Source organism: Pyrus communis, chromosome 1, assembly GCF_963583255.1.
Source record: "Pyrus communis chromosome 1, drPyrComm1.1, whole genome shotgun sequence".
In the NCBI taxonomy this organism is placed as follows: Eukaryota; Viridiplantae; Streptophyta; class Magnoliopsida; order Rosales; family Rosaceae; genus Pyrus; species Pyrus communis.
In genome coordinates this window covers 43,398,398-43,412,390 of record NC_084803.1, presented here as the reverse complement: position 1 = coordinate 43,412,390, position 13,993 = coordinate 43,398,398, and the positions used below count along the sequence as shown (strand labels likewise).

The 13,993-nt window shown below is 37.9% G+C and overlaps 1 protein-coding gene across 1 annotated transcript; it reads left to right on the top strand.

Moving 5' to 3' along the window:
* Positions 1-6,152: 6,152 nt before the first annotated feature.
* On the top strand, positions 6,153-13,993 carry LOC137714106 (uncharacterized). Its single transcript, XM_068453398.1, has 10 exons — positions 6,153-6,575; positions 6,710-6,784; positions 6,865-6,989; positions 7,103-7,263; positions 7,931-8,000; positions 9,060-9,114; positions 11,756-11,839; positions 12,520-12,558; positions 13,328-13,374; positions 13,593-13,993. The coding sequence occupies exons 1-10, from the start codon at positions 6,438-6,440 to the stop codon at positions 13,696-13,698; spliced, it is 900 nt and encodes a 299-aa protein (XP_068309499.1). The 5' UTR covers positions 6,153-6,437; the 3' UTR covers positions 13,699-13,993.

Sequence of the window (13,993 nt, the reverse complement as noted above, 5' to 3'; positions counted from 1 at the left end):
TGTTCATTAATGTCAAGGCTGAGATAACTAAGCATCCATTGAAGTTTCGGATTGCTTCAAATCGTAGAGTGAACGCTTCAACCAAATTGAGAGTGTGTTTCAAGGTTTGGAAATATTTGATCCAATCAATGTAAGTCATTTGGGAACTTTCATATAGATTTTCGTATCAAGATCCCTATAAAGATACGCAGTTACTATGTCCATTAGCTACATACTCAGTTTTTCAGAAACTACCAAACTGTTAAGGTAGTGAAAAGTAATCACATCCATAAAGGGTGAATAAGTTTCATCATAGTCAATCCCGAAGCATTGTGAGAAGCCTCGTGCAACAAGATGAGCTTTGTAATGCACAATTTCGTTCTTCTCACTACGCTTCCGACCGAAAACCCATTTATAGCCAACAAGCTTTACATGTAGAGGAGTAGGAGCTACTGGTCCAAACAACTTACGTTTCGCAAGAAAATCGAGTTCGACTTGGATTGCTTGTTTCTAGTTTGACCAATTGGTTCTACATCGACATTCATTAACGGAACGAGGTTCAATGTCATCGCTCAACATGATCGGCCAAAGTGGCATCCCGGGTTTCCAGGAGTGAAGTTCGTCTTACATTTGGTACATCCATCTTTGCAGGAACATTCGCAACTAGAATATGTGATCTTGTCACTCGTGCTAGATCGGTGAAAGTATTTGGCATGCTTTGAGCTATGCTCTGAAGATCTAATATGCGCTGCACTTCAATCTCAGACTGAGCGGTGCAGGGATCTAAATGAGACAAAGTGGGAGTCGTCCATGATAATTCGTGTCGTTCATCAAGAATGTTGACGTTCTTATCTCATTCTAACGACAGGAAGATTGTCTTATAGAAGTGACAATCCGCGAAACGAGCGGTAAACAGATCACCTGTCAAAGGTTCTAAGTAACGAATAATCAAAGGAGATTCATATCCGACATAGATTCCCATCCTTTGATGAGGCCCCATTTTGTACGTAAGGGCAGCGAAATCGACACATAAATTGCAAAACCAAAAACGCGTAGATGCGATATGTTGGTTTCGTATCTGGTAACCAACTAAAAGACGCTATATGGTTGGGTCGTAACAGGCCTCAGGCAGACTAACATGGCTGTGTGCAATTTTGCATGGCCTTAAGCAGCGATTGGGAGTTTGGTACGTATAACCAACGATTTTGGAACTTGGTACGTATAACCAATGATCGAGCAATCATTTGTAAGCGCTTAATGAATACCTCTGCCAGGTCGTTTTGGGTGTGAACATAGGGTACATGATGTTCAATTCAACCCCAATCGACATGCAATAGTCATCAAAAGTTTTAGATGTGAATTCTCTAGCATTATCCAATCAAATAGATTTGATCGGATAATTAGGGTGGTAAGCCCTAACTTTGTTAATCTGAGCCACCATTGTGGAGAAGGCAACGTTCCTTGTGGACAACAAGCACACGTGTGACCAACTGTGGAAGTGTCAACCAATACAATAAAATACCTAAATGGTCCGGAGGAAGGGTGAATCAGTCCATAAATGTCCCCCTGAATCCTTTGTAGAAAAATAGAAGGGTTCAAATGAATCTTATCATAAGAAGGCTTAATAATAAGCTTTCCCATAGAACAGGTTTGACATGCGATTCCTTGTATCGAACCTAAACTTCGGGTTAGTGGATGCCCGTGTGATGATTTGAGGATACAGCGTATCGCTGTTTGTCCATGGTGTCCCAAATGATCATGCTAAAGTGTAATTTCGTGCGTGGTCCCTGAGGTAGGGCCAACCACATAGTGGCTTTCTATAGGGTGTATGGTTGTAGTGTACATACCACTCGTGATACGCTCCATCTTATTTAGAATACGCTTCTGGCTATATTCGTAGGAAGTGATGCATATAAATTTAACTTTGTTTTCTCCATATGTCTCATTGTGGTAGTTATTGTCTAATTATTGTCTCAAATATCTTTAATGCTCAAGAACGTTCTTCTAGAACGTGGAGAATAAAGTGCCTCTTGAATTGTCAAAATAATGTCATTGAACAACATTATACGAGCCTTTCTGTATCCTTCGATCAGGTTGGATGCTTGAGAGGGTTGTTAGAGGTGCATTGTTAGGTACGAAGTTAGTGAAATAGATGCGTTCACGTAAAACGGTGTGTGTGGTTGCACTATCAGCCAGACAACTAACTTTTCTACTAGTCCTACCTAGAAATAAAATTAATTGAACCGGTCACATGCATAAAAGTTTGAAAACTTAAAACCATTCAATTAATTTTTTTCGAGAAAAGTTTATGAACTTCAGGTTCATAGTACGTGCAAGCAAACACATGTATATAAAAAAATATGTAACAAATACATACAAGTAGATCTTAGGGGCCTATAATTATAATTGAATTAATTATTTGGACTTTAGGCCAAAATTAAAGTTTGGGCGAAAAAATTAAAACCTAGAAGGCCTAAAAAAATAGGCAATATAATTGGTGGTCCAAAGCATTGGACCAAAGCCCTAATGGGCTTTTAAAAATTATGAAAAAGAATGGGATCCAAGCCCACAAATGGGTTGGAATGTCACGGGCCAAGAGTCAGGAAGCAGGCCCAAAACTGGGTAAGATCCAGTAGCCCAACAGAGGCAATGATCATGTGCTTCGCAGGCATGGATGCACCAATGTGTGGTTGTGATCCGGTGTGGCACGTTGTAGTGGAGCGCCACACAACTTTTAAAAATTATGAAAAAGAATGGGATCCAAGCCCACAAATGGGTTGGAATGTCACGGGCCAAGAGTCAGGAAGCAGGCCCAAAACTGGGTAAGATCCAGTAGCCCAACAGAGGCAATGATCGTGTGTTTCACAGTGCACTGAGACACCATAGCCCCACGGGCAATGTCATGCGGACCGATCCAAAGCAATGGGCCGCTGCAGGTGAGCCCAAAGGAAAGAAATTTATTTATTTATTTTTTTTTCTTCAGGCCATGAAGAAACCAAAGCCCTGAAGGAAGATTTTTGAAAAACAAGTTCATTTGAGCAACATCAATAACATGCAATTAACAATTAAAAGGCGGAATCATGTTTATATGCACTCAAAAACAAAACTTAACCCATGAACTTCAAAGCCTAGTAGATAGGTGAACCAAGACTCAACTCAAAACAAAGTGAGTTGAGAAATCAATACCTTTGTAGATTCCTCTTTGCATAAGCAAAGGCTAATCACCCAAAGAGAGGGCCTTCATTCCTTGCATCTTAGATCCATGGATTTGGATGGATGAAAAGGTTTCTCCAAGTTCCCAAAATTGAGAACCTCTAAGTCTCCACACCAAGGCATATTGTAGAAGAAATGAGTGACCTTGGAGGAGTTTGATTGCTAGATGATCCCTCCAAGGTGGCCGGCCTCTTTGAGAGCAAAGGGAGGTTTGTGTTCTCATCTTTACTCCTAAGAAAACCCTAAGGATGAAATGGCTATAAAGATGTCTTTATACCACCTCACAATGGAGTGGCAAACTTGCAATTAAGCCAAGTTCACTACCCTCCTCTAAATGGCCGGCCTAAGGGGATTTATTGGGCTATTTGGGCCTTTGTGAATCATTATTCATTAAGTTGTCATACAACTTAAGTCAATGGACTTGACGTTCGAAGCCCATTGGGCCTTAAGGTCCAAAACTATCCCGAGGTCTTTAACGAACTTATTCGTTTGATTAATTAACATATTAATTAATCCTTGCCATAAATAATTAAACCATTTAATTATTCTTACTCATCTCCGTTGAATCTTCAATCTCTACCTTACACGGTGTACGATCCATTAGGTTCCTTTTAGCGAGGCAGTGGGCGATTCAAACTCTTTCAAATCGATTGTGAATTGAAACTTACTTTCAATTCTCCCGTTAGTGATAATACACTTTTAGGGCTTCCACAAACCATGGTTGACGCCTAGCAGCATGTCATGGTTACCCAAGCTAATCAGAAGAGGTGGAGAACCTATTCAGTTTTAGGATTACAAATGCAATACGGTCTTTCTCTAATACAATACTCTTGACCACATTGTTTGGTTTGATAGTTTATTCATGTCTACTATCCAATGTGAGTCTTGTGCTTATATGATTACCTTGAATGTGATTTGGAACACATTCCTAAATCTCATTCACACTTTGGCCAAAGATTCTTAATCATATCATAGAGTATTCTCCCTCAAACAGTTTGAAGGTTAGAGATCCCTTGTTGCGCATTCACTTGCCTCCATGGCTAAGTGGCTTAACCCCAACGATGCCGTGGACACCCTCCTAATGGAGTGACTTTGACATAATCAAAGATTAAGGACCTAACCACAAGACAACTGTGATGCCTCAGGTCAAAAGACTAATTTGCATTATCCCAACCATGAGTTCTCATGTGACATGAATATGAGAACTCTTCGTTGATCGTGTTCAGTGAACTCATTCTCTATTGAGCACCTACGTACTTGTCTTGATGTCACACACACTAATGACTCGAGACTAGTCACTCTCCCTGAGAGAAGACATAGCACGTACTGATCTTAACGGACTATCAATGCCCAATTGACAATCCTATGATCAGGAACGTTTAGGATGTGTTAACGAAAGAATGGTCTCATGAATCTAACTTCTTTAGATCGCATTCTTCCAATCACATATTCCTTGGACTTATCGTTTAAGCATATAACATTTATATGAGACGGCTTAAACAATAATCTTTGCCCTTTACATTTAAACTACATTAGTTTAACTTTGTGAAATGTCCGTAAAGTATCATCATATGATTGGTTTTAGGGCACATTTCCAACAAGCCCAACTAGGCTCGGGTTTTAGCCCAAGAAGACCCCATCTTTGCTGGGTATGGTCACTTGAGAAGAAGGTCGGCGTTGCCATTTTAGGCAGCTATGTTTTGGTCAAAGAACTCGGAGCGAGTCATGAGTTTGACGTGGAACCTCGACGGTGTGACGAAGAAAGAAAAATCTTGATGTCCATAAACCAAAAATGCTCGAATTCGAATTTGGGTTTTCGAAATTCATGGAGATTCTTAAGAATCTTGGCCAAAATCATGGTCGGTGACGACTGCAGATCATCGGAGATAGTTACCGTGATGGCCGGGCATAGTTGCGGCCCATGCCTGTGACGTCGTGAAAAGGGTTAGAATTTTGGACGAGTGGACGACGTCCAAACGACATCGTGGGTTTGGGTTCTAAAGGCTTTGAGCTCCTGGCTCTGCCTTAAGCTCGGGGGTCCGCGGTGCGGCTTGAGGCTGCTGCACAATGTGGGTTCTAAAACCCTAATTTTCAATTTTTTTTGTTCAATTCAATTCAATTGAATTCATGCATAATCAAACTATACAATTAATGCATGAGCAGATATTCAATATGAATATAATGCATATACAATTCATGTAGAATCTAAAATTCGAAAAACGTAAAGTTGGGTCATGCATTATGGTGAATGTTCAGGCTATCAGGGTTGTAAAAATATCGAGATAAAAACCATTGTTTTGGAAGAACCTGATTGCATGATGATATTGATGAACTGGTTTGATGCATAAAATTTTTCTTCAATTTCGACTTTTCATCTCCAAAGCTTGAATCATGTTTAATACAAAAAATTTAAATTGAATCAATAAAATTAAAATTGAATCAATTAAAAATAATTGAAACGTAATACTCCTTGATTGAAGACGAATAATTTTCACGTCAGATTCCTAAACGCAGCGGAAGGAGCGTGCTGTTAACGTGTTGTGGCTTATTTTATCTGACAGGGAGAGAGAGAGGGTCGGCGACACAGAGAGAGAATAGAGAGAGATGCGTTTGTAGGGTTGTGTAGATGATGTGTTATTCCCCTAGGCAGAGTTGTGTAGATGATGTGTTATTTCCCTAAGCAGAGCCTTTATTTATAGTAATAAAGGAGGGAAGAATCATTCTCCTCAAAGAAATACAAGTTATAATAGGGAAATATAATTATTATCAAATCTAATATAGAATTTATATAATCACACTTGAATACAAAGTTTATAATAGAAAATATTTTTTGAACTAAATTTCAAAAATTATATCTTAAAAAAAGTATTTCAAATGTTTTTAATATTCAAACATTTTCACCGGTTTATCCGTGAAAACAGAACAAACTGATAACTTTCGAGCAAGCTAATCGGTGAAAAAGATTCAACAAATTATGGGCGGAGGAAGGGAAAAACAAAAATAGAAAAGAGAAAAAGAAAAGAAAAGGAAGATGCCAAGTGGATAAAGATTGGTGGCGGCTAAGGGGGCTGGATGTCGTGGGAGGTTCGGATGAAGGTGGGGAGTCTGTCTGCGTCTGGGCAGTAAAGGAAGGAAGCGAGAGAGAGAGAGAGAGAGAGAGAGAGAGAGAGAGAGAGAGAGTAGTGAAGAAGAAGAAGACGAGACTGGAATTTGGAGGAGGAGCCGGGAGATTGAGAGTCCATGAAATGAAATCGGCGCCATGGTCGTCCTTAGTGTTTCAGTTGCCACGAGGTTGCTATGGCTGTTCTTGTGCCCAGTTTCAGTTTGTTGTAATGGCCAAGGGCAAGAACAAGTCTCAACAATCATCGCCTCCTCCTCCTTTGGTATTCTCTCTCTCTCTGCATGTTTACTTGTTTCTTTGTCAAATTTTCAAAAAATGTTGTGTAATCAATCTGGCCTGGCGAATAATAAGACTGATTTATTAGTTTGAAATTGAATATTGAATAATGATTAATAGGGGTCGGAGGCGCCAACTCCTCCGAGGATTACATCAAATGTGAGGCAGAATTTACAGCTTTTAAAGTTATGGAAGGTTTGCCTACTACTACTTCTCCATTCTCATTCATCATTCATTTGGTAAATGTAAATAAACTACTTGTACTTGAACTGTAGGATTACCAAAACAGAAAGTCTAGCACACCTAAGCACTCTACTAGATACCGCCGAAAGAAGGTCCCCAAGGAACAGCTTCCCCAAGACCCTGACCTCTACCGCGATCCAACCACCACCCTCTATTAGTACTACTACTACCACGACCACCCACTCTCTGCTTTCTTCTCTCATTCATCCCTCCTCTCCCCCTTTAAACTTCTTCCAAAGCTCACCTATATTTTGTTTTTCCTTTTCACAGTACTAACCAGGGTTGGGACATTGCTGTGCCCGTCTTGCTTGTTGATGGATATAACGTCTGCGGTTACTGGGCCAAGCTCAAGAAGCATTTTATAAATGGGAGACTTGATGTTGCTCGCCAAAAGTTAATCGATGAACTTGTTACTTTCAGCATGCTAAGAGGTTTGCACTTTCTTTCTACCTATTCAATAAACATTCTCTGGATTTAGGAAGCTTGAGCCATTTTTCATAGACTGCTGTCAAATGTTTTCTTTAAGAAATAAGGGTGGAAACAAGAACACAAAGGCCGAGCTGTGTGTTGTTTTGTCTTTAGTCACTACATGGTGTTTGTGAGTACGTTTTGTAATTGAGTGAGAAAAAAGCTAAGGCTTTGTTGGGTTGCTCGGTACTGGCAGATTTTCGGAACATCTGGGTGGAGGTTTGTAGAAGAGTTTTCAGGACCGAGAAGATGAAATCTGGGACCAAGTTAGATACTAGCATCTCTTTGGGCATCAGTTTCAGCTGAGCTTAGGGAAATCTCTCTCTTTTTTAATGATGGACGTATTAGCAACCGTGATATGAGTTTAGATTTTGAGTTGTGGTTTTTCTAACTTAGCTTCATTGAGAGGTATGGTTGTGTACTTTAGGTTCTATATTCAGGGTTTAGCTGTAATATCAAGTTTTGCTGTAGTATCATATTTGTAAGAAATATTGTATGATAACGTTCTGCAGGGCTCATGTTATGTGTGCCATGTTAAATTATTTCAATGAAATGGCTTTCCTGAAGTCCTTTGTCTTTTGTATATCTGAATTTCCATAACTCACCTATTTATTTCTGGAACATGTACAGAGGTGAAAGTGGTAGCTGTATTCGATGCCATGATGTCTGGACTCCCCACACACAAGGAAGATTTTAATGGGTACAGTTTATGAACTCGGATATTGACATATTGTGATTTACTACCTAATGAAAAGCTTTTCTTTTTAGTTCAACTGTCTTTTTGTCTTTTGGTTTTTTGGGGTAAAGATGGCAGAGTAAAACTGCACCTTATCTTACTTCCCTTTTCGTGTGCATGTTCCTCATTTTGCCCACGTTCAGTATACTTGTGTTATAACTTTAAAATTTCGTTGATAAGCCTGGTGTGGACGGGCTTTAATCTTCAACATCTAGACCTCAAATGACTTGAATGCTCTGGCGTCAAGCATATGCAATGCACGCAATCTAGTGACATCGGTCACATCTTGAACATCTCAAATCTTGACTAAACCTGATGCGTGACATTTAGGATAAATACAATTAAGAGTTTTAACATGGTTTTGCAGCTGAGTTTTCAATGCGAGTTCAAAGAATCACTACTTGAAATGGTTTTCTTAAGGGAAGAATTTCCTTTTTGTTTTCTTTGTATCCAACAAATCATTTTTGGTGGCATTGTTCTTACAAACAAGGTCAGATTATATCGAAGATCGAAAATAATATTTTTTTTTCCAAATAACTCTTGTGCCTCTTTAACAGTTTTCATTTTATGGGCCCCGTCTAAGGACATTTTGAATCAGATAACAGGAGATTCAGGAACACATTCACAAACCAAATTCACAAACATTCTTTTATGCTGCCTCACTAGACACCTTAAGAGATTAACCTTTTTTTTGGTGAACTTCTGCTGATAGGTGAAATAGCTAACCTTTTTTTTTGGTGAACTTTTGCTGATAGGTGAAATAGCTTTCTGTTTTCTGATTCTCCAGAGACGTTTCCCTCTTATATTTATTATTTGGTGGGTGAATAGGCGTATTAGTTACTATATTGTTCTACAATTGGTCAAGGTCATACTAAATGGGAAGTTTAACTTCTTGAAACATCGTTGTTTAACTTAAACAGAAATGTTACACTCAGCTGTTAGTTTATATATTTGTTTAAGTCCCCTTGGCACTATATAAATTCATATAAGGAATTGTGATCCTAAGAATTCATAATGTTGCAGTGTTGATGTAGTATACTCAGGTGAAACCTGTGCTGATGCGTGGATTGAGAAAGAGGTGAGGAATAACTTGAAGCTGAAACCAACTTTTGAATTTTTCTCACTTTGAAAGTAAAAGAAAAATGTTTGTTTGCTTAACTGATTTGAGTTTGCGGTTCCTATTTTGTGGGTAACACAAAATCCTATGCTTGCTTATTTTTCATTTGAACTAGGGCACCCATCTTTTATTAAGAGGTAAAATATGTGATGCAGGACAGAGAGATGTTGTAGGCTCGAATATCTAAGCTAATAAGGATCTTTCAGCTTGGTATATAACTATATATTAGAGTTACTTGACTAGCTAGGTATTTTTTTGAAAGTTTTTTATGGCAGTAAGGATTGCGGTGAAAGATTTAAAGTGAAGGGTCAAAGGTCAGAAATTAATGTTTTAAAAGGCTTGCCTCATGGTGCGCCTAGGCGCCCTTTGAGGCTGGGCGTGAGGGTTGCTGCCTCTGTTTTGAGGGAGTGGGTGGAAGGCGTCGCTGGAGCCACCTAGGTGGCAGAGGCGCGCCTCAGGGCGTCCAGGCTTCTGTTTGGCTGCTTTTTTTATATTATGTTATATTATATATATATATTTTTTTTTAAACTCCCAAACCCAAATTTTAGGTAGGGTTTTAACTGCCTCATACCTCTTCCTTGCACTATCGTCTGTTAGCCTGTTTTTTTCTTCTGATTTTTATGTTTTTATATAATGGATGTGTGTGCTGTCTACATGCATTGTTATATGTGTGCTCGTTGTGCTTTTTATCCTCTATTATATATATATATATATATATAATATAATATATGTATATATATGTGTGTGCTCAGGGTGATTATTGACTAATAATCTTCGTTTTTTAAATATAATATATGTGTATGCTTAGTGTATATATTAAAAAATTTAGGTCTTGTGAGGCTTCACCTCACGCCTCACGCCTCACGCCTAGGCCAGGCCATCCCTTGGACGCCTCGCCCACGCCTCACGCTTTAATTACAAAGAAAAAAAGGAACCCAGGTCAAGGGTGCTGTCTCTGGCTCCCCAAACGAGAGTAATTTTGTTGTTTTAGAAGCAAGAAGTCACTGTTAAGGGAAATGTGGCTAGGTTTTGGTGTTTAGGGAAATCGGGCCTTAGTATATTAAACACATCTATTACACAAAGCTTGGTGGCAAAAACAAAAGTAGAATGGAAAAGAAAGACTGCTCAACGATTCCATCATTTTCTTTTGTTTGATTAATACATGAGAGTGCTAAAGAAAACAAAATGTGTGAAATATTTTATATTGCGACGATTGTTTTCAACATCGCTATGAGCAGTTATTAGAAATTTAGCTTAATGATTGATTATTGGCTTATAATAGCTTAAAATTAGGTCTAGTCTGTAGAGTTGGTTACCATAGGAACTTATGTCCTAGGGTTTTATGTAAATTGTGTTTAATCATTTCATTTCAGTATGCAACTCGATGTTCTTCATCTCCCTTTCTAAAGTTCTTTTTCAAAATGGTATGCAAGAATCTGCTCCTGGGACCTAAACCAACTGTTATGGGGTATGTTATAGATGCTGGCTGCAAGCTTAGATGGTTGGTTAACAGTCTGTGGAGTTGATTACGAAATTCAGGTCTAATTTCTGGAGTTGTTACAAGTGCAATTTTATGTAAATTTTTGTGCTCCTTTCATTTGAATATGAAGTATAATGATTTTCTTCCCCCTTTCTAAAGTTTCTTCTCAACAACCAGGAATAACCAGAATGCCCTATATTTGATTAAATCCCTCCTTAATGGAGGACAACTATCATATGCAAAGTATTTATCTAGGAAAGCAAGAGGTTTTTTTCTAATGTAGTTGGCAGTATAATTCTCAAGTCAATGGCATTAAGAGGAGAGTGTCTAGATCTTCACTTGGGAGACTATTAAAGGAGCTTTGGAAATCATTCTAGTCATCCGCAACTAAGAATCTAGAGTCACGAATGGGGGACTGGGTTCTTCTTAGGAATTTGAGAAAGGTGTACGAAGAGTGCGGAATTTGGTACAAAGTTTGAGTCAGGGATTAACTCTTGAGTAGATTACTCATAGCTGTTTCACTCTCTCTTACAGTGAAGTCAGATACTCTTCTTGGACGTAGGCAGGATTTTCCCAAGTCACATAAAATTTTGTGCATTTTTGTGATTCTTTATGTTGGCTCTATTATTTTTATCATGACTAGGGTCATCATGAACATTTTTGTTATAGTAAGACTAGCACAAAAATATAATATTTGTTGAAGGGCTTGATGGAGAAATATAAGGGCATCAGTTTTAAGGAGAAGGTTTTTCTTATATATAAAAGGGTTATTACCATGTATAGCATCAGTGACAGGAACACGACCTTATGGGTGAAGTAGGGAAATACTCGGTTGTTGTGACCCCAATTTCTCTTCTAATCTAAGGGTCTCATATTTCTTAAATATAACTTGGTAATCTGTAAACAAAGAGTTACATCATATATGCAGTACAAAATATTGAAATAATTTGATCTCCTGAATATCACTTCTAGTACACCACTGCATTTGTGCACTGCTTTAGGCCTGGAATGGGTTAAAAATACCGTTTTGAATTGCACTCCAGAATTTGTTTATCTGTAGTTTCTTTTCTTTTCTTTACTCTTTTTCTGATCTGTAACTTGTGATGTTTCTGTACGCAACAGGTTGCAGCCTTAAGGGAGGATGGGTGCCCTAAAGTTTGGGTTGTGACCTCTGATCATATTCAGCAGCATGCAGCACATGGAGCAGTATGTGTTCTCATAACCCTGCATAAATGAGATTTGTTTGTTGACCTGTTTAGTAAATTTGGACTTTTATCCTTGTTAAACTATTATAGTAATCAAGGAGGTCGGATTTTAGTGCAGAAAATATAAGCATATAATATATTTGTATTTCCCTGTAAGTCCCGTTCTAGCTGCCACAAGTTTTTCTGCTTGTGCAGCATACCATTTGCAGTCAGAATCTTGAGTTTCTGGCTGGGTCTAAGTTGTGATTTACTAATCTTTTTTAAGTATACCCCTTCATAATTCCATTATTTGCATGTTTTCTTATAAGGAAAACTAATGAGAAGGGCTTGAAAACTTTGAGTTTTAATGATAAGGACAAAATAAAGGGTAAAGTGAATAGTACCATGATTGACTTTTTAGTGTAAAAATGTGGTTTTTCGTTAAAGTAAACAGTACCATGGGCTTTTCGTTAAAACTCCCTTTCTTATAATAGTAATATTGTTCCATGATTAAGTACAGCACTCTTGCAACCTCATTCTTTTTATTTTTATCTTAAAAAAAAAAAGAAATGAATTATTATTTCATGCCTCGAAGTGTATTATCTGATCTTTCTCCTATGTTTCTTTGTCACTCATAAGAACTAGTCGTGAATAAGAATCTATGTGATCATTTATACAGCCTTATCTTTTATTATCTTTTAGGGGGCTTTCATTTGGAGTTGCAAGGCATTGATTTCAGAGGTGATTATTTTTAATCCAATGATGTCCAATAGTCTTCTAAACTATTGTCCTAATATCCACATGTTAGTAACTGTTAGATTTATTCAGAACACGCCTTAGTGTGTAATTGTCAGAGTGGAATGATTTATGAGTTTCTTTAGATTTGTAATCCCTATTATCATGTTATGCATTTGTACTGTCTCATTGTTTTATGTGTTTGGTTGTTCAACTACAATTCATGTGTATAGTCAAAATATATCATCTGCAAGACTGCAACACATGTGAGCCATTTTTTAAGGGTTTTTTTCCACTTAAACACCCCTTTAGATGACTTAGGGTAGGAATTCAGTTGACTAAAGCTATTGGGACATGTCTTCCGTATGCTTGAATAACAAAATTTTTACTCCAAGTTGTCTAGGGGTCTGAGAGTGGGGAGAACATACTTGAAACAGTGCTCAAATGCCCAGTACACGATGAGTTTTTGATGGAATTTTTAGCAGAAATTGATAGAGGTGGTGCATCTACACTAGAATTTGGGTTGGTAAACGGGCAAGATTTTTTAGTTTGGGTAGTATTTGCGCACACCCCTAATACTCTAGGTGGTGTTTGTGCAAATTTTCCTTGAAAAATAAATGAGATACACAAAATATTTTTATATCTTAATGTTGTATGAACTATGTTAAAGGGGATGAGAGAATGCGTAGGGCTAGAGTGCCTATAATATGACGAATGAATCTCCCTATTGATGTACCACTGTTTGTGTTGATGCAAATTCATTTCTTTTGTATAGATTAAAGCATCACAGAAGGAGTTTGAAAGGATGCTTGAAGAACATAGGTTAGTTGTATTTCATATGAAACTTGGCATGTTAATGAAACTTTTCTGAGGATTCGAGGAAGATACTGAGTGTCATGTTCTTGGCTTTTTTCCCTTTTTTTTTTTTTTTTTTTTTTTTTTTTTTTTTTTTACGGAATGTCCTACTGTTTGCTGGTCAGCAAAGAGAAAATGTCAGTTTGATTCCAATGATAAATGATTTCTCATTTACCTTAAAACAGGTCTACATCTTTTCAAGGGAGGTTATTAAAACACAATCTTGATTCGGAAGTTGTTGACGCTCTGAAGGATCTTAGGAGGAAGTTGTCTGAAACTGAATCGAAGTAGTTGATCAGGTTTTGTTTCAGTTCAAGCTCTCAAGTATCTACGAAAGATGTTACGTGATGCTTATGCTGTCCACAATTATAGGATGATGTGCCGGTGTCATACATCAAATTGTGGTACAAATCAAGAGTGTACCTGGCCATAGAAGATTTATGTAGGTTGTGCCAGTGGAAGGGGAGGGCTTCCGTATGTTTTCAATTAGTACCATGTAATATAAAGACTCGAACAAAAAATTGAGTTCTCTCATATCAATGAAATAATAATAAGTTCAAGTTAAAGAAAACAAAAGGTATGTTTT

What these genes read in the sequence shown, in the direction of transcription:
- LOC137714106 (XM_068453398.1), top strand. Translation starts at nt 6,438, where the DNA reads ATGAAATCGGCGCCATGGTCGTCCTTAGTGTTTCAGTTGCCACGAGGT. An exon ending in AGCTTTTAAAGTTATGGAAG is followed by an intron (nt 6,785 to 6,864) that starts GTTTGCCTACTA and finishes CTTGAACTGTAG; the next exon opens with GATTACCAAAACAGAAAGTC. An exon ending in ATGCGTGGATTGAGAAAGAG is followed by an intron (nt 9,115 to 11,755) that starts GTGAGGAATAAC and finishes TGTACGCAACAG; the next exon opens with GTTGCAGCCTTAAGGGAGGA.